The sequence below is a fragment of the Scyliorhinus canicula genome, chromosome 18, assembly GCF_902713615.1.
Source record: "Scyliorhinus canicula chromosome 18, sScyCan1.1, whole genome shotgun sequence".
Taxonomy (NCBI): Eukaryota; Metazoa; Chordata; class Chondrichthyes; order Carcharhiniformes; family Scyliorhinidae; genus Scyliorhinus; species Scyliorhinus canicula.
The window spans coordinates 30,621,796-30,647,375 of record NC_052163.1 but is presented as its reverse complement, the minus strand read 5'-3'; the positions used below and the strand labels follow the sequence as shown (position 1 = coordinate 30,647,375).

Genomic DNA, 25,580 nt, shown 5'->3' with positions numbered 1-25,580 from the left:
AGAACGTGACCATGAGAAGGAGAGGCCTGGCCAACAGCTACACCGACAAGTAAGTGTCCAACCAACGCACGCTACGAGAATAGACACTCCTGACCCCTTAGCCCGTACCTACTGGGAAACCTGCAGTCTCAGGACAGAACAAGAGGCCATTGTTCCCTGATCCACTGGGTTCCCTTATCAAAGATAAGTATTGGCTCATAGTGGTAGGAATAGTTTAGTCCGCTAGTATTAGTTGCATGAGTATCAATTTACTGTGTAAATAATAAATGTGTTTGATTGAACCTTACTAACTGGTGTATTGAGTCATTGATCTGAACTTGAACTTGAACCTTGTGGCAGTATCATAAAGATACCTGGCGACTCTAGAGCTAAGGAATAAAAGAGCCAATTGAGTGTAAAGCACACTCACCAGAACGAGCAACAATCCCCAACAACAAGCACCATTAAAGGAATAAAACATTCACAGGCACTTCATGGAAGCCGCAAACAAAATTTGACACAAAGATATATTAGCGCAGGTGAGGTAGGATTTAATAAATGTGGAGGGAGACCATGTGGAGGAACCCAAATTTTGAGTGACTTTAATTGCATCAAAAACATATTGAACTCATTCAATTTTATAACTTTGGCAAAATTATTGCAGTGGAATGACTGAGCACTCTCCTGGTTCATCTTCTCCTGTTTTAAAGGAAGAAAGAGATTTGGAACAGCATAAATATTTAAAATATTTCAGAGTAGGAATGGAGTCAAACACCAATAGCACCACATCATGAATGGTGCTGCAAAAAGAAACATACAGATTATGGGTACGCCTTTGCAGAAATATTTGCTATGTGATGAACTCGGTAGTAATTTCCATGGTTCGCTTTCAACACCGGCTAAAGACTGTTTGGTTCTCTCACAGAAGAACCCAACGGTCGACAATAGTTTGCCCACCTTGTGAGTTAGTGTTTAAACATGCTCCTCGGACATGGCTTTTGTTCGCTCAAGCCTGATGTCAACAATAAAGTAAAAGAAAAACAAGACAAACTAACGACCGAGCCGGCTGATGCACGAGGCGGCCACGCTTGGGACGCGCCAGAGCAAGAAGGACCCCCACCCCCAGAATGGATGGGTGGAGGATGTTTCTCTCAAGAGAATTGGGGGCATATCGAGAAGAGACAAAAATCAGATATTCAGGCTGCTGTAGATTCATCCTGGCGTCAGCACCTAGCTCCTGGCACTGAGAATTCCGCCGCGCGTTTTTAAGATGTAAATTACTTCAGTACTAGTCATCTATGTTTTGTTTGTGATTGTAGTAACTACAAATGTGTCACTCAAACTCTGTCCTGTACTGTTCTATGTTCTATAAACTGATTAATTTACACGATTTTTGACATTGATTCAGTTGTATTGTATAGTGGCAAACTATATACATGTACTAATTTATGATTCAATGTGTATATTAGTACACCGCAGGATCGAATCATTTTGTTACATTGCCCTCTCTGTTGGGAGGTATAAATAAAGTTGTTCAATAATGGTTGCCTGCTGGGAGGCCACAGGTCAATATTTTCTCAGTGCAATCTACAATGCAGGATAAATATCACAAATGCAGATGACTGGATATTGTGTAGTTGGAAAGCTTGGTGACTTACTTGTGTTGGTTTTGATGGAATTTTTCCCTCTCCAAAGTCTCGTAGACCCAGCCCGGAGCAAATATAGCTGCTGAAAAGTTATACTTTCGGATCAACTCCAAAGACTGGAAGACAATGCAAGTTACTCTGAAGTTGCAATATTAAAAGAAACCGTATAATTAGAAGCGTTCACAAAAATAGCTATAAAATACCTTTGCAGCTTGCTCAGAAATTATCCTTGGGTTTACCGAAAACTAAACCAGTGTTAAGAGTTTGCAACAGTTACCAAAGTACGTCATAATTGTAAGTAAAAATTCCATTAATATAGTACCTTATCCGGGCTTATGGAAGTGCTTTATATGGAAGGAATTGCTTTGAAATAAGTTAGTATGACAACTATTGGCATATTTTAATGTCCCACATACATCTGTGAAATGGCCTGTTAATCGGCATTTTTTTGTTTTGTTGGTAGTGGGATGATGGTTGAACAGTTATTGGATGAATCCCTTGCTTTCCTTCAAATATTGCCACATTATGGATTGGATTGGATTTGTTTATTATCACGTGTACCGAGGTACAGTGAAAAGTATTTTTCTGCCAGCAGCTCAACAGATCATTCAGTACATGGGAAGAAAAGGGAATTAAACAGAATTCAAGAAAATACATGAGAATACATTATCTTTATCATCCAGCTGGACTATATTAAATAGAGGACCTGTCTGCCTCTTTTATGTTGCATTTGAAGAGCTGACAACTTCTGAAACACCTAATTTCATAGAATCATAGAATCAGTACAGTGCAGGAGGCTATTTGGCCCATCAAGCCTGCACTGACCCTCTGAAAGAACACCCCATCTAGGCCCATGCCCCCACCCTATCCCCGTAAACCCAGTAACCCCGCCTAATCTTTTTTGACACTAAGGGGCAACTTAGCATGGCCAATCTACCCAACATGCACATCTTTGGACTATGGGAGGAAACCGGAGCACCCAGAGGAAGCCGGAGCAGATATGAGGAGAGCGTCCAAATTCCACACAGACAGTAACCCAAGGCTGGAATTGAACCCGAATCTCTGGCGCTGTGAGGCAACAGTGCTAACCACTGTGCCATCGGACAATTTAAATCACTAATTTTAGCATCACTCTACATACGAACATACAAATTAGGAGCAGGGATCGGCACCTCTGCTCCTCAAACCTGTTCCACCGTTCAATAAGATCACGGCCGATCTAATTGCAGCCTCAACCCCACTATCCAGTGGGTTAGCCCTGCTGCCTCACAGCGCCGAGGCCCCAGGTTCGATCCCGGCTCTGGTCACTGTCCGTTGGAGTTTGCACGTTCTCCCCGTGTTTGCGTGGGATTCGCCCCCACAACCCAAAGATGTGCAGGGTAGGTGAATTGGCTACGCTAAATTGCCCCTCAAGTGGAAAAAATTAATTGGGTACTCGAAATTAATTTTTTTTGAAAATCAAGAATCTATCTAGCACTGCCTTAAAACTATTCAAAGACTTTGCTTGCATTCACTGCCTTTTGAGGAACAGAGTTCCGGAGACTCACGACCCTCCAGGAGAAAAATATTTCTCCTCATCTCTGTCTTAAATGAATGACACCTTATTTTTAAACAATGACCTCGAGTTCTAGATTCCCCGACAAAAGGAAACATCCTCTCCACAGCCACCTTGTCAGGTCCCCTCAGGATCTTAAAGGTTTCGATCAAGTCACCCCTTACTCTTCTAAACTCTTGTGGATACAAGCCTCACCTCTCCAACATTTCCTCACAAGGCAAACCACCCATTCCTGGAATTAGTCCAGTAAACTTTCTCGGACTGGTTCTCTACCAATATCAAAGACATAACACAAATCGAAATTAACACTTAAAAAAAACACATCCCAATCTGCTTCACAAAGACAATCAAAATATGTTCATCATACACACAAGCCGGCTGCAGCTTCTTATATTTATGCCAAGAATGTTTCATCGTCCCTGGTTTGTTTCTTTGCTTAATCAACATCACAATATACAAAGGAATAACCTGCAAATGGTTGCTTCTCAAAAACAATCTCCATCCCTGAGCCCACCCCCTGCAGATTTTTATAAAGGAATCAATGCAGAAAGTGGCACGCAATCCAACGGTCGACCAGCAAGAAACATCTTTGACATCTATACCCGATGAAGAACTGACTGTGCACACGCAAACTGTGCCTCCAATTCATTTGTTCCTTTTTCAATTGGACCTATAAGATGCATTGTGCTCTACTGTTAACCCAATTTAAAAAACAAGACTATTTCAGCTTGCAGAGCCTATTCCCTGCACAAATGTCTGTTCAATATTGGCTTATTTTTTGGCAGTGCCTTATGTATTTGACATGTTTTAGCTATCATGCAACAGCTGCAAAAACATATTTCTGGCCATTTTCAAATTCTTGTCTCAATCTTTCAGTTTGAAGAATTTTAAAAATGTTCAACAGTGGTTTATTATGATCATTAAAACAGCTTCAAAAAAACCATGATGCGTAACCGAGTTTGATAAAATGCATATTGCGGAGCCCATGAATATCATGAATCAACGGCAGAGGGCAGCAAAAGAACCAACATGCATTCCTTTGCAAATAACAAAACAGTAGCACCATGCCAGGAACGAAGGCCGCCCTTAATTTAGTCCCTCCTCTTCTGGTTCCTTCAGCGAGTCACTAGCAAAAGCCAAGAATTTCAAATTCCTCCACATTGAGCTCCACTTCCTAAAATGTCCCAAGTTAGATAGTCTAACGAGGTTGCTACGACAAAGCCATAACAAGTCCAGAGGTTCAAAGCTGTGAATTTTTCCAGAAGTTGCCAATTACTTCACCCACAATAAAACTTTGCTACTAGACGGATGGCTTGTGTCACAATCAGTTTACTGAACACACATCAATATTCTTCCTCGTTGGGCAGCACGCTGGCGCAATGGTTAGCATTGCTGCCTCATGGCGCCGAGGTCACAGGTTCAATCCCGGCTCTGGGTCACTGTCCGTGTGGAGTTTGCACATTCTCCCCATGTTTGCGTGGGTTTTGCCCCCACAACCTAAAGATGTGCAGGGTAGGTGGATTGGCCACAGTAAATTGCCCCTTAATTGGAAAAAATGAATTTATAAAAAAAAAATACAAGGCCATTGTCACAGTTTCCTCTGATTTGCATGGCTGGTCCACTGTAAAAATGCATTCAACTGCACACAAATAAAATTGATCTTTCAGGGCGGCGGTCGGGTAGTGTTGAATACTGCAATTTGTGTCAATATTAACTGTTGGAATACAACTCAAAGTAAGCTTTACCAGATTGGTTGTAAACTCTCCTCCTATAACATCTCCTCGGCCAAACACATCAACTCCAACATAGACATCAGCATGCCGTTCCTCCATCAGTGTCACCATTCGTTTAAGATGTTCCTCCTTCCAATTATAGTTTAGAAAAATACCATCACAGGAATCAAAAAATTGTCTGTAAGAAAGAAATGAAGGTGACCAAAGCAATAAAAAAAAAAAGATACTTCATACACAATCACTGGTTCAAAGTCAGAACAAAATAACATACCAGCAACATTTGGCACTGGCTATATAATAATATAATAATAACATTGTCACAAGTAGGCTTCAATGAAGTTACTGTGAAAAGCTCCTAGTCGTCATATTCCAGTGCCTGTTCGGGAGGCCGGTATGGGAATTGAACCCACGCTGCTGGCCTTGTTCTACATTACAAGCCAGGTGTTTAGCCCACTGTGCTAAACCAGCCCCTACAGCCAGTCCCTATACCCATGTGCTGGTTAATAAAATGTGCGAGTTTCAGAGCCACTTGTTGAAGTGTCATCCCATTTGGAAATACTCCATTCACTCATTCTCGAAGTTAACTGAAAAATATGCAATAATCTATTTTATCAGACAAGTGTGACAGCACAATTCTGGACTTTGTATGAATCTTATAAATCACTCTTCTAGCTTACTTTCAACATTGTGTTTAACATTAATCATTATTTGACCTTTGAAATCATGGCCACAACCTCATGCTTCTCAATTGTTAATACGCACATGGATTATTGTTTATGTCACAGGCAGTTTAGAGAATTACATTGGACACTGCACACTAGCGGCTGTCGCAATTCTCAACAGGCACTCATAAACTCTCAAGAGCACAGCAGCGCCAGTTCTCACTGTCTCAAATCATCACACATGGGCCTGAAAAGGTTCCAAATTCTGAAACTCGAAATTAACTCCTATAGAAGTTTAAGAAGCTGACCAAAATATGTTTTGTACCTCACGGTTTTAAAGTTTTTTAAAAAAATAACCTTTCCAAAATATGGAAGATCCAAAAAGGTACCGAAAAAATTAAGATACTATCAAAAGTAGTTGAGTAAGCAACTTTACCCAGAGAAGGTGCCCAAGTGTTATTTTCAATAAAAATTTATAAAATATTTGCAGAACTATGTTCACACTAATTTCATCCAAAAGAACTACGCATCCCCATAGATTTACATAGCGTGGAACAGATACATGGATGTTCTAATACATGTTATGGAACAGATGGTATATATTGTCTACTTTAGTGTTTTGGTGAATAAAATGTAGTGGACCTACAAGTAATTCAGAGTAGCTTAAAAAAAAAGCACAACGAACAAGTGTGAACATTGGGCCAGAGACTGACCACAGTGACTGGTGAAGTATCTGTAAGTGAATGATAAGCACATGTTTCCTATTGAAGCATCCGGGCTCCTTAAACTGCAGTGTAACAGTCATAGCAAAACAAATATACTGCAAGCAGCACATGCACTTTCTATATAAAGTCAAATGTTAATCATTCGAATAGGGTATTGTTATAAAAAACAATTAACCCCAATATTATTACTAAGATGTAAATAGGCTACAGGCAAGCTAAAAACAGGCCAGAGTTCACTATAATGCAAACACACAAGAAAACGGGTAATAGAAACAGCAAAAGAAAAGACATTGGGTCAGCAAGCCTCTTATCAAAATGATATACGTGCAGATAGAATTTAACAGAAGGTATAGAACATAGAACAGTACAGCACAGAACAGGCCCTTCGGCCCTCAATGTTGTGCCGAGCCTTGATCACCCCACTCAAACCCACGTATCCACCCTATACCCGTAACCCAACAACCCCCCCTTAACCTTACTTTTATTAGGACACTACGGGCAATTTAGCATGGCCAATCCACCTAACCCGCACATCTTTGGACTGTGGGAGGAAACCGGAGCACCCGGAGGAAACCCACGCACACAGGGGGAGGACGTGCAGACTCCACACAGACAGTGACCCAGCCGGGAATCGAACCTGGGACCCTGGAGCTGTGAAGCATTGATGCTAACCATCATGCTACCCTGCTGCCCCATTCTGCTTTCTGAATTCTTCTCCTGCCCGTAGCTATCCTCTCAACAGCCTACCCACTATGGAGCCCTGAGGTCTGAAATGTCATTGGGCTGAATTATTCAAGCTGCTGAGACACAAGCCTTCAACCCTCTGCATTAAAGGGGCTTGATTATATCACAATGTATATAACTTTAAAGAAAAAAAACATGGAGTGGATTGGAATTATGGCTAGGACATATTTGCATATTTGGCCTCCAGCAAGTCTAGCTTCGCTGTGAAGAGAAGCCAATGCTACAATGCTGATTGGCCAGGTTGGTGGCCTGAAGACTAGTTGTTCAAGACTGCCCATTCAAAAGATAGATGGTTTAGTTGTGATAAGGGGAGCCAAGGCTTCGAGGCTGATTGGAAGAACGGTCTTGATCCTAGAATGTTTCAGGACCTCCGATTAGTTAAATTAAGGTTAGATTGTTGTGGGAAAGCTAGGAGGGCTCTTCCTATTGGTCAAGAGTTGCAAATATTGGGTTAGAAGTCATTCGTCATGTTGGCACAGCTGCACATACTTGGGCCAGATTTTGCAAAGCCAACTGCAAAAAGTGTATAAAAATAAAGGTGCAAAATTGAGGTCTTTACACTTGCCAATGTTTAGAATTTGTCATAGAACATTTGCTGGACTCTTTTGGTGGGAGGAATGAAAATGAAATGAAAATCGCTTATTGTCATAAGTAGGCTTCAAGTGAAGTTACTGTGAAAAGCCCCTAGTCACCACATTCCGGCGCCTGTTCGGGGGGGCTAGTACGGGAATTGAACCCGCGCTGCTGGCCTGCCTTGGTATGCTTTAAAAGCCAACTCTTTAGTCCTGTGCTAAACCAGCCCATTAGCTGGAAGAGAGTTAAGAGTGGAGTACTTGCTAGGAAGAGGAGATCTTTTGGTGCAGTGGGTCGCATCCTTACCTCTGAATCAGAAGCTCCAGGTTCAAGTCCCACTCCAGGACTTGATGTCCAAGGACGGTCAAACAGGTCCAGTAGCAACCTGCAAAATCCTTCCAGCAAACCAGTGACAGGCGATAAGAATGGGAGAGATTGCTGGTCAGCCATGCTTGATCCAGAATGGCGTTCCCAAGCTAGAAGCCTCTGGTGGCAGACTTGCAACCTGTTCCAGGAAGAGCCACACTATGGAAACAGGTCTGCCTTGTGCACCACAAGGTGTGGGAAGACAAAACAACTTGTTGGGAAGTTAATATTTGCATAGCATGTTGCCAGTTGATAGGTATTTGTCTCAGGTTATTGGGTTGCCATAAGAACCCAGTTTTAGTTTGTGATTAAAGTAATTATCACAGGGCTGAGGATTGCGGCAAGAATCCAGTGTAGTGATATCATGATTGTGTTGTACTTCACCAACTGATCACTAGGAGTCTCACTAGTATAAAAGTGAATGTAAAGTCAGCTGACCAGACACTGGCTGGAGCAAGTAAAAGCGATCGCTTGCATGTGCATGATTTTGCTGTTGTTCATCTGCTGTCTTGTATGCAGTTTACTCCCAGTTAATGTTGATAAATCGTTCATAATTTTAAGTATTCTTATAATAAATCAGGCCATCCAACAAGAATATTACATCTAGTACTAGAAATCAGTGATAATAAAGTAATTGCGTTAAGAGAGTGAGGGAGAGAGAACACTCAGCAGGCAGTTGGGAAGTAGGTAGCTGCAGCAGTTAAAGTGGATTGGGAGCTCTAATAGTGAAGGCAGACTGGGCAGTTGTGAGTTGGAAAAAGGTCCACCAGAGTTGAAGTCTTAAAGCTGCAAAAGGGATTTGTATGTATGTAAGAGTTAAATTGGCTAAGCTAAAATTACAAAGGACGTCATGAGTCAAGAGAACAAGTTCAAGTAAAAGAACCAAGAAGAGAAGACCCTCATGCCAGGGCTCCACTAATGAAATGTTAAGTATCAATCTTTATTGCCCAATAAACTTTGTTAGTTTGCATTCTGAATTAGTCTTTTTTGCCGATATGGTTATTCTTCGACAAGAATTTTCTTACTCCAGAGTTTAGTACAGAGTCTAAATCCCTACAATATTCACTTACTTGTTGTGCTGATTAAGTTCATTCTGCCACTCCAGATGCCCAGTTTCCAGCACACTGTCATACCAGATAACTAGGCTGTGCGGAACAGCTTGCTGCATACTGGAACGGAAGTAACTAAGAAATCCAGGCACATTCTTAACTGCATTGAGCTACAATAAAATAAAATAACAGCAAACATTATTTACATGAAAAATGGAATGCCATCTACCAACGTCACTTACTCGGCTTCGATAGAAATCAAAGCTTTCAGATTCTAGGATGTGTGGTTGGTCCATGAGACTTTCAAGGCCCACTACAGCCCTTCCTGGAGAATGATACTTTGGAGGGATTTGTCTGCATCAATAACAGCTTTAAAAATACTTCTCCCCACACACACATACACACACGGGCTGCAATGCTTCAACTGGAGATTTTAAGTGACAAAGGGTTTTGAGACGGTGAAAAAGATTTTCTCCCCGGCTGGCGAGGCAGGGACAGGAAGCCATCAATTTAAAATGATCATGGAGGGATTTTACCATCCTAGTGTACTGCAAACGTCTATGGTTCTGAACAGGCAAGGAATTAAGTAAGGGTAGCTCACCTGCGCGGATATAAATCCTTTTCTGTTGAGCAAAAGCTGCTGGTTTCCACGGCACAACTATGCTGAAATAAACCTACCGGACGGCTGGGGAGATTTTCTTTCTTAAATACGCTTCCTGGTTTTCCTGGGGCCGGTAACACAGTTGTCCCAACATTAGGAGCAGCCCCACTGTAGCACAGCCACACCACAATGCAAGCATGTCGCTGTTCCCCCTCTAGTGATCGCATGGTCTCACTACCCTTCCTGTGTGCACTGTGTTATATTACTGGGTCCAGTACTATGTATCATTACTAGTTGCTGTTGATGCAGATGGTCTGATGGGGTGATCCTGAAGAAACCACGAGTCTTCAACTTAAGCAAACTAATTTATTAAATTAACGATTGATTATATCAGAGTTCGACTCTACAGAACTATCTCAAGAAATCAAGTAATAAAATATTGATATGTTAACTGATTCACAACTATAAATACTAACTATACTGAGAGCTACCTATCATACACTGCTGCTTACTAAACGCTCCTGGGTTGAAAGAGACCAAGACCCTCTCGGTATTTATACTGGGATCTCATGGTGCCCTCTAGTGTTACAGCTAGATGATATAAATAATCCTTTAGTTATATACACATATACATATCATTACACACTGGACAAAATAATCACTGGAATATGTTTCTAAAAATGGCAGCAGGTTAAAAGCGAAATAAATTCCAAGGAGAACATTTTCTCTTCAAAGTGTTTCTCCATTTTCTACCCAGAAGAAAAGGATAACAAGATAGATGATCCATTTTGTTGGCAATTTTTAAGTTTCCTGTACCATTGGTCCTCTCCATAATGTCCTGGAGAGCCTTTGTGCATTTCAATAGGGTCATGATTTTGGATTAGTCCGCAAGTTGTACTGCATCCCAACACACTCAGGAACACTTGCTGCAGGCAGAGTCTGAAGTATGCAGCATGTACAATCAGTAATGGTGTTTTCCTGGGGTCAGAGAGCTCCAGTCATTCTTTTTATTGACCACCCCTCTCCAAGGCTTTCTTTCCCTCTAAATGATGGTTGTGATGGACACAGACAATAGATTCCTGATGACTCGCCATTCAGGAGCGTTTCCAATTAGGCAAGAGCACCATGACTTTTAGAAGAAATGAGATACTAGTGAATAATCAATGTTGAGCTGACTGTGGCACGGTTGTTAAAAGATAACCTCTGGTTGTTAAATTGTAATTGTGTCTCCTGTATCCCTCTGTGTGGTGGTACTAGCCGTGGCTCTTATGACTGTCAATTTGATTGGAGACTCCATTTGACGTCTCTTTAATCAGTGGTTTCATGTTATTGGAGCACATTACAATAACACCAGTCACTGCTCAGTAAGTGAAAGGATGACAGTCATGAACTCCAAGGCATCGCACACTGGCACAAATCACTAATGTTACAAAACTCAACCAGAGTTCATGAATGCCTGGAGGTGATTAGATTGGAGGAAGGAAAGTTCTCTGAGCAACTAACAATCTTACATAGTTTCACAGCCGATTATTCAGTAGCGCCATCGCAATGAACGAGAGGGGACAGCAACTGAATTGAGGATCAGGATGGTTTTTTAAAAATTTTAATTTAAGGTCCCCAATTCTTTTTTTTCCAATTAAGGGGCAATTTAGCGTGGCCAAGCCACCTGCACTGCACATCTTTGGATTGTGGAGGCAAGACCAATGCAGACACGGGGAGAAAGTGCAAACTCCACACAGACAGTGACCCGGGGCCAGGATTGAACCCGGGTCCACAACGCTGTGAGGCAGCAGTGCTAACCACCGTGCCACTCCGAGGATCAGGATGGTTATTCAAGACATAAATAAAATATGATGAATATTTAAAAATCAAAATTTCTGCAAGACCACCGTCAGATCTGATTCAGGACAACACTGTTCATTAGGAGCAGGAGTCGGCAATATGGCCTATTGAGCTTGTCTCTCCGTTCCCTCCCCCCCCCCCCCCCCCCCCCCCCCCCCCAAATTAAATGTGGCAATATCTTATGGTCTTATGGCTGAACTGTTACGTAAACTCCACTTTCCCCACCCTATCCTCAGTCAGTGTACTGAACCTCAGATCATTCCTAGAAATTCAATTTCTTACACACTGGTGCTCTGTTAGATAATGGGTCTTTGAACTGCAGCAATTCACAGAATCATAGAATCCCTACATTGCAGAAGGAGATCATTCAGCCCATCAAGTCTGCACTGACCCTCCAAAAGAGCACTTTACCTAGGCCCACTCCCCCGCCCTGTCCCTGTAACCTCGAAACCCCACCTAACTGTTGGATACTAAGGGGCAATTTAACATGGCCAATCCACCTAACTTGCACAGCTTTGGGAGGATGCCGGAGCACCTGGAGGAAACCCACTCAGACACAGGAAGAATGCGCAAACTCCACATAGTCACACACGGAAGGGGTAGAACCTGAGTCCCTGGCGCTGTGAGGCAGCAGATCTAACCGCTGTGCCGTCCTTTCTTTCAATTCTTTCAAACTTTAGGCGGCACAGTGGCGCAGTGGTTAGCACTGCTGCCTCATGGCGCTGATGACCCGGGTCCGATCCCGGCCCTGGGTCACTGTCTGTGTGGAGTTTGCACATACTACGCCTGTCTGCATGGGTTTCACCCTTACAACCCAAAGATGTGCAGGTTAGGTGGATTGGCCCCCCTATAATTGCCCCTTAATTGGAAAAAAATAATTGGGTACTCTAAATTTATAAAACAAAAGAAAATGCTTTCAAAATTCCACAGTGATTCATGGTGGAGACAATTAAATCCTTCCCTTCTTAACAGCAAATTCAATCAAATATTAACATCAGCAAGGCAAAACTATTAGCTATCCACAACAGTGAACTGTTGCTGCAGTGTTCTATCAAGGCTGTAAATATCCGGACAGCGGATTCACCCGGTGCCTGGGACTCACTGACCGCACCTGGGAGAACTTGCCACGGCGCTGTTTAGTACGGGTCCACACAAACATCAGGGGCAGGGCAGCGTGGCACCCTGGCACTGGCGACCTGGAACCTGGACAGCTTGGCACTACCTGGCTTTCACTGCCTGGGTGCCAGGCTGGCACTACCAGGGTGCCCAGATGCCAGGTTGGCACTACTATGGGTCAGGCCTTGCCAAGCAGGGGATGGGGGAGTGAAGATCGGGGGGGGGGGGTGCTGGACAAAATGGTATCCCAATCTTCCAGGAGCCTTTAGCGGGAAATCCCTCGAAGTGCAGCCTCGACGGAGAGAACCTCCCCAAGGCCAAAAATAACGGCAAAGTGCCGTAGGATAGCAGCAGCCACCGACAAACACCCCATGAGACATGCCATTCAGCGGACTTCAAATTCAGTCTGCTGAATCGCACCCCTGGTAAATAAATCCTCGAAGAATGTCATCAGCGCACCAACGCAGACAGGAACAAGGCAGGAAATAAATGATCTTATCAGGGCGTCAGCATCAACACGCATTCTACAGATCGCACACTCCACAACAACAGCAGCTTGAGATGAATTGCAAGCGTCATTTGTTGACAATAATGCGATAATTATAGTCAAATAATGTTAGCAGGATGATTAAGGAGTTGAGTTTCTTTATAAAACCCCACATTTTAACTTGCGCACACAATTCATTGGCTGTGAAGTTGGGCAGGCAGCCTGCTCTCAATCTGCACAGCATCGGTCTCCAGTGGGCCGCACAAAGGCAGCCACCTGGCAATAAGTCATCTCCAATGCTCCCTCCTTCCCTCCCTCCAGGAGCACTTTACCTCAGCCCCATTGGCAAGACTGAAGGTATCCACATTCAGCAGGTTTCAGCTCATCCAGGACTATACCACCGATTCCTTATCCCACACCAAGTTCCTGTTGTCCTGCATTAGAATTCTTGTCCTTGTTTACATTCCACCCATGGCCTTGATCCTCACTATCTTCCACCCCCACAATCACCTCCCTACCCATCCAGAATGCCCGGTGTATCTTGTATCTGTTTTATAATTAGGTTTAGGTCCTTTTTAACCCGAACATCAGTCACTAAACCAACAACCTGAACTGGCCCTCCCTGAACTAACAAGCACCCAAAGAAATGCCTTCAAATCAGCCAAGGAGTCAGAAAGAAAAGTAAGAGCAGCAAGAGTCTGGAGAGGAAGATCAAGACCGCAAACATGAAGAGTGAATCGGAGCTGGACATGGCAGACCGAGAGGGACCACCAACGCAAATGCCAGCCCACCTACCGATAGGCAGTGGATGGTGCCCCTCACACAAGAGCTTCTCAAACATAAGGATTCCATTAAAGAGGACCTCATGGTGACTGTGAAGTCACTGATACTAATCGCTTTGGCCCCCTTCAAGGAGACGTCGGAATGGTCAGAGCAGCGATTGGAGACCCAGGAGGCGACGGTGCCGCAACTGGAATAAGCAGCAACTGACCAGAGTGATTGGATCGCCTCGTTCTAGGCAGAAGTGGCAAGGTTGGTGGCGGCCCAGGGAGCACTCAAGGAGAAGATAGGAGACCAGGAGAACAGGGTTCGCCTCCAGAACCTCAGGATTGTCAGACGTCACAGAGGGCAGACACCCAACATATTACGTAGCACAGATGCTAGGAAAGCTGGTCGGGGAGAAAGCTTCCCCAGCCCCTAGAGGTCCCGTGCACTCCTTTGCAGGAGCCCCACGTCACGCCCTACCCCCATAGCAGCTCGCCCTCAATGATGTCAAACCCTGACCCCAATGACGTCAATGTCCTTCTGACCCCACCCACCCTCACTTCACACAATGCAAGGCACAAAAACCCATAACCTTGCTGCCCAGTCCAGTTGCTTTCCAGCCCAGTTCCTGCTCAGCCAGCCCTGTCACTCTCAACCTTGCTGCCTGTCTGGCCTCTAGCTCTGATCGAATAGCCACACTGTCTCTGGCCGCTGCTCACTGGTTCTCCAAGACACTACGCCAGCATCTGCCTGGCCTTCTTTGCACTTCCCGACTGCTGCTCTGTTCACTTCTGGGCTCTTGCTCAGGTGGCTGGGCCTCGAACCTTGACCTTTGATGACGGTGTATGTTCCTGGCTGGCTGCTGGTTATCTGGCCTGGTAGCCGCTGTTCGTTTTGGTTGGTTGCCAGCCCGACCACCCTGCTCAGCCTTGGCCTGGAGGTCGAGAGTTGCCCCGCTGCTCTCCTCGACGGATGTTGGCCAGTACCTTCTCCTCACTCGTTGAAGGCTTTGCAGCAGAAGCGGACTTACAATTTTTGGGGGCACACACAACCACCTCTCAGGATGAGGCCTCCCCATTGGCTGGGGCCCCACACTGCAGCATTGTGTGTTTCATTGTGAGTCAGCCTCTGGCTGGATAGAGGGTGAAAGGTTACTGGCCATTTGTGGGAATGTGTAGTTGACGTTATCTTACTGAATGGCGAAGCAGGCTCGAGGAGCCAAATCACCTCCTCCTGCTCCTAATTTTCATGATTGCATCTTCGACCAGCCTTTTTTTAAAAATCTTTGACCCCCTCCTAAAACCTCACTCTTGACTTGTCATGCAATCCTACCCAATTGCAGTTCTATGACCTTGGGACATGTTTCTACATGAAATACACTATATAAATATATGTTGCAGTGGAGGTTGTTGTAAACTAACAATGTTGAAAGCAGCAGGTAAGAGCCGGGGCCCAAATAATCTGCAGTAATTCAGCTGCATTGCATCTGCAAACCAGAAGCCTCTGGAGTAGATTTCCGCTTGCCAGAAGGTGATGTCACAGTGACCATTAGTCCTAGGTTCTCCCACAAACATGCCGCCGATGGACGACACGGTGACATAGTGGTTAGCACTGCTGCCTCACAGCACCAGGGACCCGGGTTCTATTCCGGCCTGGGGTCTGTACTTGTGAAGTTTGCACATTCTCTCTGGGTCTGCGTGGGTTTCCTCCGGTTTCCTCCCACAGTCCAAAGATACGTAGGTTAGGCGAGGCTGTGGGGATAGGGCGGAGGATTGGTCGCTCTTTCAAAGGGTCAGTCGAGACTTGATGAATCGAATGGCCTCATTCTGCACAGTAAAGATTCTATGATTCTATGAAAAGGAAGCATCCTTTACTTGATTAATACGTGTCAACATAATACAGGGTCATTTTACTCACACTCAATTCATTTTCAATATTAACCAACCATCCATCAAACTGAAAGAAGTGGGCAATGAGCACCAGCTTATCGGCCATCGCACGGAACGTCTCCTCGTTCTCCAAGAAAGCCTCACAGATTGCAGCCCCGGCTTCCCATTCTGTGATGAAAGTTCCTGAAACCGAAAAGCAGCCGAATACAAAAATCAAAACTTTCCATTAAAATAACTTTGCCTGTTCGATTGAAATATCCGTCAATGAACATCTCTGCTACTGCATTCATCCGAGCACTAACCCAAGCGGAAAAAACATTCTGAAATGAGAACATAGAACATACAGTGCAGACGGAGGCCATTCGGCCCATCAAGTCTGCACCGACCCACTTAAGCCCTCACTTCCACCCTATCCCCGTAACCCAATAACCCCTCCTAACCTTTTTTGGACACTAAGGGAAATTTAGCAAGGCCAATCCACCTGAACTGCACGTCTTTGGACTGTGGGAATAAACCGGAGCACCCGGAGGAAACCCACACAGGGATAGCATGCAGACTCCGCACAGACAGTGACCCAGTGGGGAATCGAACCTGGGACCCTGGCGCTGTGAGGCCACAGTGCTAGCCACTTGTGCTACCGTGCTGCCCGTATTATAAAACAGTTTCCATAATACACTCTTTGCCTAAAATCAGAAAACAAACCGAATAGCAGACAGAAGGGGAACTCAATACAGATACTGGGATCCATTCAATAATATTTACAAGACACTGGAGAAAACAGGAAAATTTAACCCAGTGATAGTTTCTGAAATGATTCAGGTTAGCATCCTAGTCCTTGGAACATGACAATTAAAATAGATTAAATTGCCAGAGGGGAAAACAAAACTCTTATGAATCGTTACAGCTGGAACGTGTTGCTTCCATCAACATGTCTGTATATCAGGGGCAGCACGGTGGCCTAGTGGGTAGCACAACCGCCTCACGGCGCTGAGGTCCCAGGTTCGATCCCGGCTCTGGGTCACTGTCCGTGTGGAGTTTGCACATTCTCCCCGTGTCTGCGTGGGTTTCGCCCCCACAACCCAAAAATGTGCAGAGTAGGTGGATTGGCCATGCTAAATTGCCCCTTAATTGGAAAAAATAATTGGGTAATCTAAAAAAAAAAAATTAAAAAAAAAAAAAAAAACATGTCTGTATATCAAACTACAGAAAACTAACAGCCTTTTTTGCGGTTCTGAGTGAAACAGCAATCATTTTCTGCCGAAACAGATCATATTTACCTAGAATAGCAACACCGTGTTTATGTGCAGCATTTGTCCAGCAGACTGGAGGGATGGTCACCATGTGGTGACTGAAATATACAAAGATGTCTATATATAGCCAGTGGTAAAAGACAAAAGGATTCTCTTCGTGCACACCTTGTATGAACCTGAAAGAACAAAGCAGTGAGGTTAGTGTCCAATCTCCCAGAATCTCAAAGGAAAGATCCACTGAACCGAGTGTTGAATCTTCCCTTTAAGTGGTATTGTGAATGAACAAGTAATCCAAAGGCCCAGGGTAATGCTCCGGGGACCTGGGTTCAAATCCCGGCAGGGCAGTTAGTGGAATTTGAATTCAATAAACAATCTGGAATTAGAAGTCTAATGGTGACCATGAAACCATTGCTGATTGTCGTAAAAACCCATCTGGTTCACTAATGTCCTTTAGGGAAGGAAATTTGCCATCCTTACCTGGTCTGGCCTACATGTGACTCCAGACCCACAGCAATGTGATTGACTCTTAAGTGCCCTCAGGGATGGGCAACAAATGCTGGCGCAGCCAGCGACGCCTACACCCCATCGAAGAATATATTTTTAAAATCTCCTCAAACCAGTACGTTGCACTGGTTGGTCACTATGGGGCAACAACGTAACCCAAATGACACTCCAATGATAACTATCAGCTTCCCTATAAAAGACCAGCATCTATCTATATGGTGCCTTTCACAGCGTCGGAACATCCAAATCCCAATACAAGTAACAGAAGTCCAAATATATGGACACACTTTCCCGGTCTCTTCATTTTTAACTAAACTGAATACATACAAATAAACTGTGATGATTCTTCACTGCTTATCAAGTGAGATTCTGGGCAGCACGCTGGCGCAGTGGTTAGCATTGCTGCCTCACGGCGCCGAGGTCCCAGGTTCGATCCCGGCTCTGGGTCACTGTCCGTGTGGAGTTTGCACATTCTCCCCGTGTTTGCGTGGGTTTCGCCCCCACAACCCAAAGATGTGCAGGGTAGGTGGATTGGCCACGCTAACTTACCCGTTAATTGGAAAAAATAAATTGGGCACGCTAAATTTATTTTTTAAAAGTGAGATTCTGACACTCCCTCACTTGTAATTCCTGTTCGCAGTTCATAGTTGATGAACCCAACTAATAGCACCTGCTAAAAGAACAACAAAGAACAAAGAAAAGTACAGCACAGGAACAGGCCCTTCGGCCCTCCAAGCCTGTGCCGACCATGCTGCCCGTCTAAACTAAAATCTTCTACACTAGGTTTCTAAATGTAAGGTATACACTGGGTGAAGTGCAACCTTTGAAAAACTGAATTTGCAACTTGTATTCAACAGCTACGTACAATTATCTTTGCTTTTCAAATACTTTTGGTGCATGAAACTCTGAAAATGCAAGACTCAAATGTTGACCGTGGGACTTCAATATTACCAGCAGAATAGTTATGGGGGGAAAACCAGTGGATATGGTATATTTGGCTTTTCAGAACGTTTGCAATAAGGTCCCACACAGGTCAGTAAACAGCATTAGAGCACACGGGATGGGGGTATATACTGGCATGGATTGAGGATGAGCTGACGGACAGAAAACAGAATAAATGGGTTGTGATTAGTGGGGTAACGCAAGGATCAGTACTCGGGCCCCAGCTTTTCACAATCTTGATCAATGATTTGAATGTAATATTTGCAAGTTTGCGGATGACACAAAACTAGGTGGGAATGTGAGTTGTGAGGAGGGTGTAAAGAGGCTTCAAGGGGATTTTGTTTGGTTTAGAGAGTGGGCAAAAACATGGCAAATGGAATATAATCTGGATAAGTGTGAGGTTATTCACTTTGGCAAGAAGAATGAATGTGCAGAGTATTTCTTAAATGATGAAAGGTTGGGCAGTGTTGATGTCCAACAGGACCTGGGTTCCCTTGTTCATTAGTCACTGAAAGCTAACATGCAGGTGCAGCAAGCAATAAGGAAGGCAAATGGTAAATGGTAAAGGCCTTTATCACAAGAGGATTTGGGTGCAGGAGTAAAGATGTCTTGCTTCAATTGTATCGAGCCTTGATGAGACCACACCTGGAGTTATGTGTGCAGTTTTGGTCCCCTTGCCTCAGGAAGGATATACCTGTGATAGAGGAAATGCAGCAGAGGTTCACAGACTGATTTCTGGGTTAGCGGGATTGCCCTATGAGGATGAAGAGAAATTGAGGAGACTGGGCATGAATTCTTTCACGTTTTGAAGAATGCGAGATGGGCGCATTGAAACTTTTAAAATTCTTAAAGGGCTGGACAGGGTGGATGAGATAGGATGCTTCCGTGGCTGGGGTGGGGACTTGTTTATCTAGTCCCGGACCTGGTTAATTCTTCACTACACTATAAAGTCATAGAGCCACACAGCATAGAAAAGGCCCTTCAGCCCATCAAGTCTGCGCCAGCCAGTCAAAAACAGCCACCTACTATTCCAATCCGATTCCCCGGCACATGGCCCAGACCATTGTATGCCGCGGCATTGCTAGTGCACAGCTAAATACTTCTCAAATGTTATGAGGGTCTCTGCCTCCATCACCCTTTCAGGCAGTGAGTTCCAAACGCCGCCACCCTCTGGGTGAAAAGGTTTTTCCTCACATCCCCTCCAAACCTCCTGCCCCTCACCTTAAATCAATGCCCCCTGGTCATTCATCCCTCCACCAAGAGAAAAGTTCTTCCTGTCTACTCTATCTATGCCCATCATAATTTTCTACATCTCAATCATTTCCCCCCACCTCCCAGTCTCTTCTGCTCCAAGGATAATGACCCCAGTCTATCCAATCTCTCGTCATAACTAATGAGTACTTTATGTCGTAATTTAATGTACCAATCAAAACATAAATACGTACAGCCAGCATTGTGCATTTGCAATTACATGAAAGGAAATGTTGCGCATTTTTGATTTCAATAACTAGATGGAAATGAATATTAAATCATTAATAATGACGAGATCAAAATGGCCATCGCAACAGTCGAACTTCCCAATTTCACCAAATTGTGTGAAGAGCAGAAGGTCCTCGCCAGGTTTTATAGTATAAATGATGCAAGCGTGAATTGCTCATGTTTCTCTCTGTTCCACTGAGGCTCACATCACACTCAGTAACACTGTCAGGATATTGATTGGTCATCCTGTTATCCCGAGAAAACGCACCTGTCGCTCAAGTAGCCGCCAGCCATGTCATGACAGACCAGTGTCCTTGGCCGATCGCACTGCAGAAGTGGCTGCCGTGGAGCCAAGGGGGTAGCAGCTCTGTTGAAGTTCTCATCTTGAATAAAAGGCTGCCACGATTGCAGTTCTGCGAGAGACGAGATGTAAAAGCTGACTGGTGCAGTGGTGTCAGAGTCGTAGCAGCGGCCTGCAGTTAACAAAGGACCAAACAACAATCAACTGACTTGCCTCCCACTTGCACATGACACTGAACCTTCACAGTCACAATGATGACGTCTAGAAATTCACAACAAAACATCAAGGGCTGGATGAGGCAGCTGGTTGGCTTGCTGTCCTTGAACCATGGTTCAGACCTATACTTGGAAAGCCTATTCCCTCAACTCGGATGTAATGTTACTTCATGGAGAGTTGAGCAGTTTCAATTTGAAATACATTTGCGCACACTCAGACCTTCCATGTCCTTTAATTACAGATAAAAATTCAGAAACGGTAGGAATTAAAATGCGAGAAGCCCAGCAATCCACAAGACAGGAAAACTCATCCCAATCTCTGGGTCACTTAAATCCCTTCAAAATATCCCAGTTTCAGGCCTTCTGATCAGAGAATGCCGCCCTCATTTACTTGGGCCACACCAGTTGCTGAAATGTTTACATTCGAGGGAAATGTATAAGCAATAAGTATTTAGCATGGTCAACCACGCCATAATGCCTTTCTCCCACTTTCCAGCTCAGTGGGACTGACCTGGTTTGGTTCCAATCAGGCAGATCATCTGCGGTGTGGCTGCTTTTCCGACCACTGCATCGTTATCCCCACATTCCTCCAAGGATCTTTCCTGGATACTCTTCACTTCCTCACCTTAATCTACATTGGCAACATCATGCACAGATATAGAATCAGCTTCTCCAAGTGTACTGATGACACTCAGCTTACATATTCCCACGGCCGTTTCGCTGTCTCAGACAATTTACGAGACATCCAGTCTGGGATTAGCTGCAAGTTCTTCCAATTAATCACAGGGAAGACCAAGGCAGTCATCGTTAGCCCCACCATAAACGTCATATCATTGTTACAGATATCATCCACGTCCTCAGCCAGTGTCTCAGGCTGGGGTCCATTTTTTTTAAAATCTTTTTATTGGTATTTTCAAGAATTATCACCCCCACAAACTGCAAGGTAGGTGGATTGGCGGCCCTAAATTGCAAGTTAATTTGAAATACTTAAAAAAGAAATACAATTTAGAAAATACATTACTTTAAACAAAGTCACAATACTTAAAATTGGTTATTTAATATTAGAATTTCTTGCAAGTAGTTTCCTTCTTATAGACATGCTCTTTTGTTTGACACCTGGGGCTTGAGTTAGAAGATTCATTTGTACTTAGAGGAAGCAAAAGCATGCAAAATGGCCGAAACGAAGAAAATTAAAGGTGAAATAAATTGTTTCTACTGGAGATTTTATTTTTTTCCAGCAATCATTTAAACACCTTTGTTTACACTCCAGTCGCACCACTGGATAAAATAGATAAAATACACAAAGCATTTAAAAGCAAGGTACTTGAAATGATGCGTTCTTACAGTATCTCACAGTCTCCAAGTGAAAAGCCTGGAAGTGCTGGGAACATTTCAGTACAAACAACACTCACTGCAACCTGTACTTGAATGAAACACTTGACGATACATCAGGTAATCTCTTTATATATTGAATCATTTTTCTTTTAAATAAATTTAGAGTACCCAATTATTTTTTTTCCAATTAAGGGGCATTTCTAGCGTGGCCAATTCATCTACCTTACACGTCTTTTGGGTTGTGGGGCGGGACCCACGCAGACACGGGGAGAATGTGCAAACTCCGCACGGACACTGACCCGGGGCTGGGATCGAACCCGGGTCCTCAGTGCTGTGAGGCAGCAGTGCTAACCACTACGCCACCATGCCACCCTATATATTGAATCATAAAAGAATTAACATAATAGATTGGAAGGGAGAAAAGTTCCTTCATTCCAGTCAGCACTCAAAAAGAAGATGCACCAGATCTCCAGCACTAGTGGATGATTAAAAAAAAACCAAATCCAAATCTCTTGAAAGCATTTCAGTACTAACATCTGATGCGCGCATAATTACTGGGGTCTTCTGTTTGCGGTCTCACTCAGTCTATTATTAAGTTTGCTGAAGTTAAATGCACTCACCAGGGAGTTGAAGTGCGTCATACTGGATTATGTGATCAATTTGCTGCTCTGCGGAGAACCCTGGAGTAAGGGCGAGGCTGTAAAATAGGCATTGATGCACGAGAAGATTTAACTCTGTTATCTGAAGCAGTATACTGAAAATCGCAGAAAACCAACATGCGGCATTTGAATAAAAAGCAAACTACCAGATGTATGCATAGCATAATGAGCATAATGGTCCCATCTGCACCGAATGCACATGTGAAGGGAGGCAAAACTGTTATTATGTAACAACCTCCCTGAGGGAGCTCAAATTACAAGAGCAAAGTTTGAACAAAATGTTTCTTGAGCCGAAGAGAAGATATTTTTCTTGTCAATGATATATCAAACAATAATTTGTAACATAAGACCATAAAACTATAAGATATAGGAGCAGAATTATGCCATTTGGCCCATTGAGTCTGCTCCGCCATTCAATCATGGCTGATTTGTTTCTCATCCCCATTCTCCTGCCTTCTCCCCATAATCCCTGATTCCCTTATTAATCAAGAACCTATCTAACTCTGTCTTAAAGACACTCGGTGATTTGACCTCCACAGCCTTCTGCGGCAATGAGTTCCACAGATTCAGCACCCTCTGGCTGAAGAAATTCCTCCTCATCTCTGTTTTAAAGGATCATCCCTTCAGTCTGAGGCTGTGCCCTCGAGTTCTAGGGTTCTAAGTGTTAAACATGCAGAATTAATTAATGGTGCAAAAATGCTGTACACCTGCATCTGCAATACAATGCACATAACCATATAACAAGGGGTTGAATTAGTGCGAGCAAGGCTCAATTTCCATGCCGCACTGCACTGGGTTGGTTTTAGGGGGGAAACCACGTTTGCTCGGGAGGGAAATAAATGTATGTCAGGTAAAGACAGGGCTATCTGCTGGTGGTGGTTACTTAGCCAATACACTTGTCTGGGTTGACAAATAAAAAGTGGTCATTTGAACAAGACACCAGAGGGCAGCCTTTCCCATCGAACTTGACTCCATCACTTCATACGAGAAGGGGATGACAAGGTTTTATATCCTGAAAAGTACAGTCTAAACCCACAGTACAATGATAGTGTGATTAAAAGTAATTAATTGCTGGTTTTCACAGTGTGTATGGAGTTTCAAACGGAAACAATGTCAGAATTATATTAGACATGAGAAGTGAACATCTTTAGACTATTGGCAACCTGGAATTTCTACTACTCCTGATTTCCCTGTGACTTTACTGCTGATGTTGAGATTATGCATGAATCGAACCATTATAATCATGAACCGTAAAATGCATTATCCAACCACAGATCACTAAACATCCTGTTTTGGCTCTGCACTTCCTGGTATCGCAACTTTGGGGTTGCGTTTTTCTGTCAACATTTACCCGTGTGATTTGCTGCAATAACATTTCCAATGAGTTAAATCGAGGCGGGCAATCGGTGCAGCCGGAAAGTGGGACCAGAAATAAAGTGTTCATTGGAGAAGTGCGAGCAAAAGGCAAGGCTTCTGAGCCTGGCATGGCTTCAACCCACAGCTGGGCTGCTGCTTTGCAACATCTGGGCGTCTGCCCGGTCACTTTACTCACTCATTCCCGTTGTCACCTGGAGTGAGGGCTGTGCCGCTCTCTGCCTCGTCCTCCGCCGCTCTCCCGGCCCCAGTCCCGAGCTCAGGCTCAAACCTCCTCTTCTTACTTTGCTCCATCTTCCGCCACACAAAACGGCTGTGTTGCCACTTCTTTACGGCAGCTCTTTGAGGACAACCTACCTCATCCCCCCCATCCCTCCGGGCAACCTCGAAACGCGTTGCTCGCAACAAATTGTGGAGCAGCAGTTTGAGTGAAATGTGTGCTGAGTTACTGACCTTAATGCCTTGGAATGTAATGCTGCGGTTCCGTTTCTTTGTAAGTTTGCCAGAGACAAAACCAAAGTGAAGGAAGTTTCTTTTATTTTAAAAGGCCTGTCCGTTTTGTTTACTGCACATTGACATTCTTGCAAATGCAGTGGTGAAGTTGGGGCTGCATCTTATCATAGAATTTACAGTGCAGTAGGAGGCCATTCGGCCCATCACGTCTGCACCAGTCCTTGGAAAGAACACTCTACTTAAGCCCACACCTCCACCCTGTGGCATGGTCACATGAAGAAGTCTCACACCCGGTTAAAGTCCAATAGATTTGTTTCGAATGACTAGCTTTCGGTGCGAAGCTCCTTCCTCGGGTGAATGACGAGGTGGGTTCCAGACAAAGTCAACGATGCAAGACGATACTTTGAATGCGTCTCTTTGCAGGTAATTAAGTCTTTACAGGTCCAAACGGAGCAACTGGAGAGAGGGATAATCACAGGTTAAAGGGGTGTGAATTATCTCAAGCCCGGGTAGTTGGTAGGATTTTGCAAGTCCAGGCCAGATGGTGGGGGGTGAATGTAATGCGACATGAATTCCAGGTCCCGGTTGAGGCCGTACTCATGTGTGCAGAACTTGGCTATCAGTTTCTGCTCGGCAGTTCTGCGTTGTCGTGCGTCCTGAAGGCCGCCTTGGAGAACGCTTACCCGAAGATCAGAGGCTGAATGCCCTTGACTGCTGAAGTGTTCCCCGACTGGAAGGGAACATTCCTGCCTGGCGATTGGCGTGCGATGTCCGTTCATCTGTTGCCGCAGCGTCTGCATGGTAGCCAAGTTCCGCACACATGAGTGCGGCCTCAACCATGACCTAGGTTTCATGTCGCATTAAATCTCTACCCCCCCCCCCCCCCCCCCCCCCCAGCATCTGGCCTGGGCTTGCAAAATCCTACCAACTGTCCTGGCTTGAGACAATTCTCACCTCTTCAACCTGTGATTATCCCTCTCTCCAGTAGCTCCATCTGGACCTGTAAAGACTTAATTACCTGCAAAGACTCGCATTCAAAGTATCCTCTTGCATCATTGACTTTGTCTATATATGTGTTTCTGGAACCCACTTCTTCATTCACCAAGGAAGGGGCTGTGCTCTGAAAGCTAGTGATTCAAAACAAACTTGTTGGACTTTAATCTGGTGCTGTATGACGTTTTACTGTGCCCACCCCAGTCCAACGTGGGCATTTCCACATCTGTGGCATGGTAGCACAGTGGTTAGCACTGTGCTTCACAGCACCAGGGACCCAGGTTCGATTCCCGCTTGGGTCACTGTCTGTGCAGAGCCTGCGCGTTCTCCTCCCCGTGCACAT

General features: G+C 44.4%; 1 protein-coding gene across 1 annotated transcript in view; it reads right to left on the bottom strand.

The window, feature by feature from the left end:
* engase (endo-beta-N-acetylglucosaminidase) overlaps nucleotides 1–24,137 on the bottom strand; it is a 57,808-nt gene extending 33,671 nt beyond the window's left edge. The window contains exons 1-8 of the mRNA XM_038776858.1: nucleotides 23,970–24,137; nucleotides 22,379–22,455; nucleotides 20,176–20,380; nucleotides 17,010–17,158; nucleotides 15,761–15,915; nucleotides 9,054–9,202; nucleotides 4,926–5,091; nucleotides 1,638–1,741 (exon numbers count right to left, since the gene is read on the bottom strand). Coding sequence (XP_038632786.1) covers nucleotides 1,638–1,741; nucleotides 4,926–5,091; nucleotides 9,054–9,202; nucleotides 15,761–15,915; nucleotides 17,010–17,158; nucleotides 20,176–20,380; nucleotides 22,379–22,455; nucleotides 23,970–24,085 — 1,121 coding nt within the window. The 5' untranslated portion in view covers nucleotides 24,086–24,137. The remainder of the gene's footprint in view (nucleotides 1–1,637; nucleotides 1,742–4,925; nucleotides 5,092–9,053; nucleotides 9,203–15,760; nucleotides 15,916–17,009; nucleotides 17,159–20,175; nucleotides 20,381–22,378; nucleotides 22,456–23,969) is intronic.
* Between the last annotated feature and the right edge of the window lie 1,443 nt (nucleotides 24,138–25,580).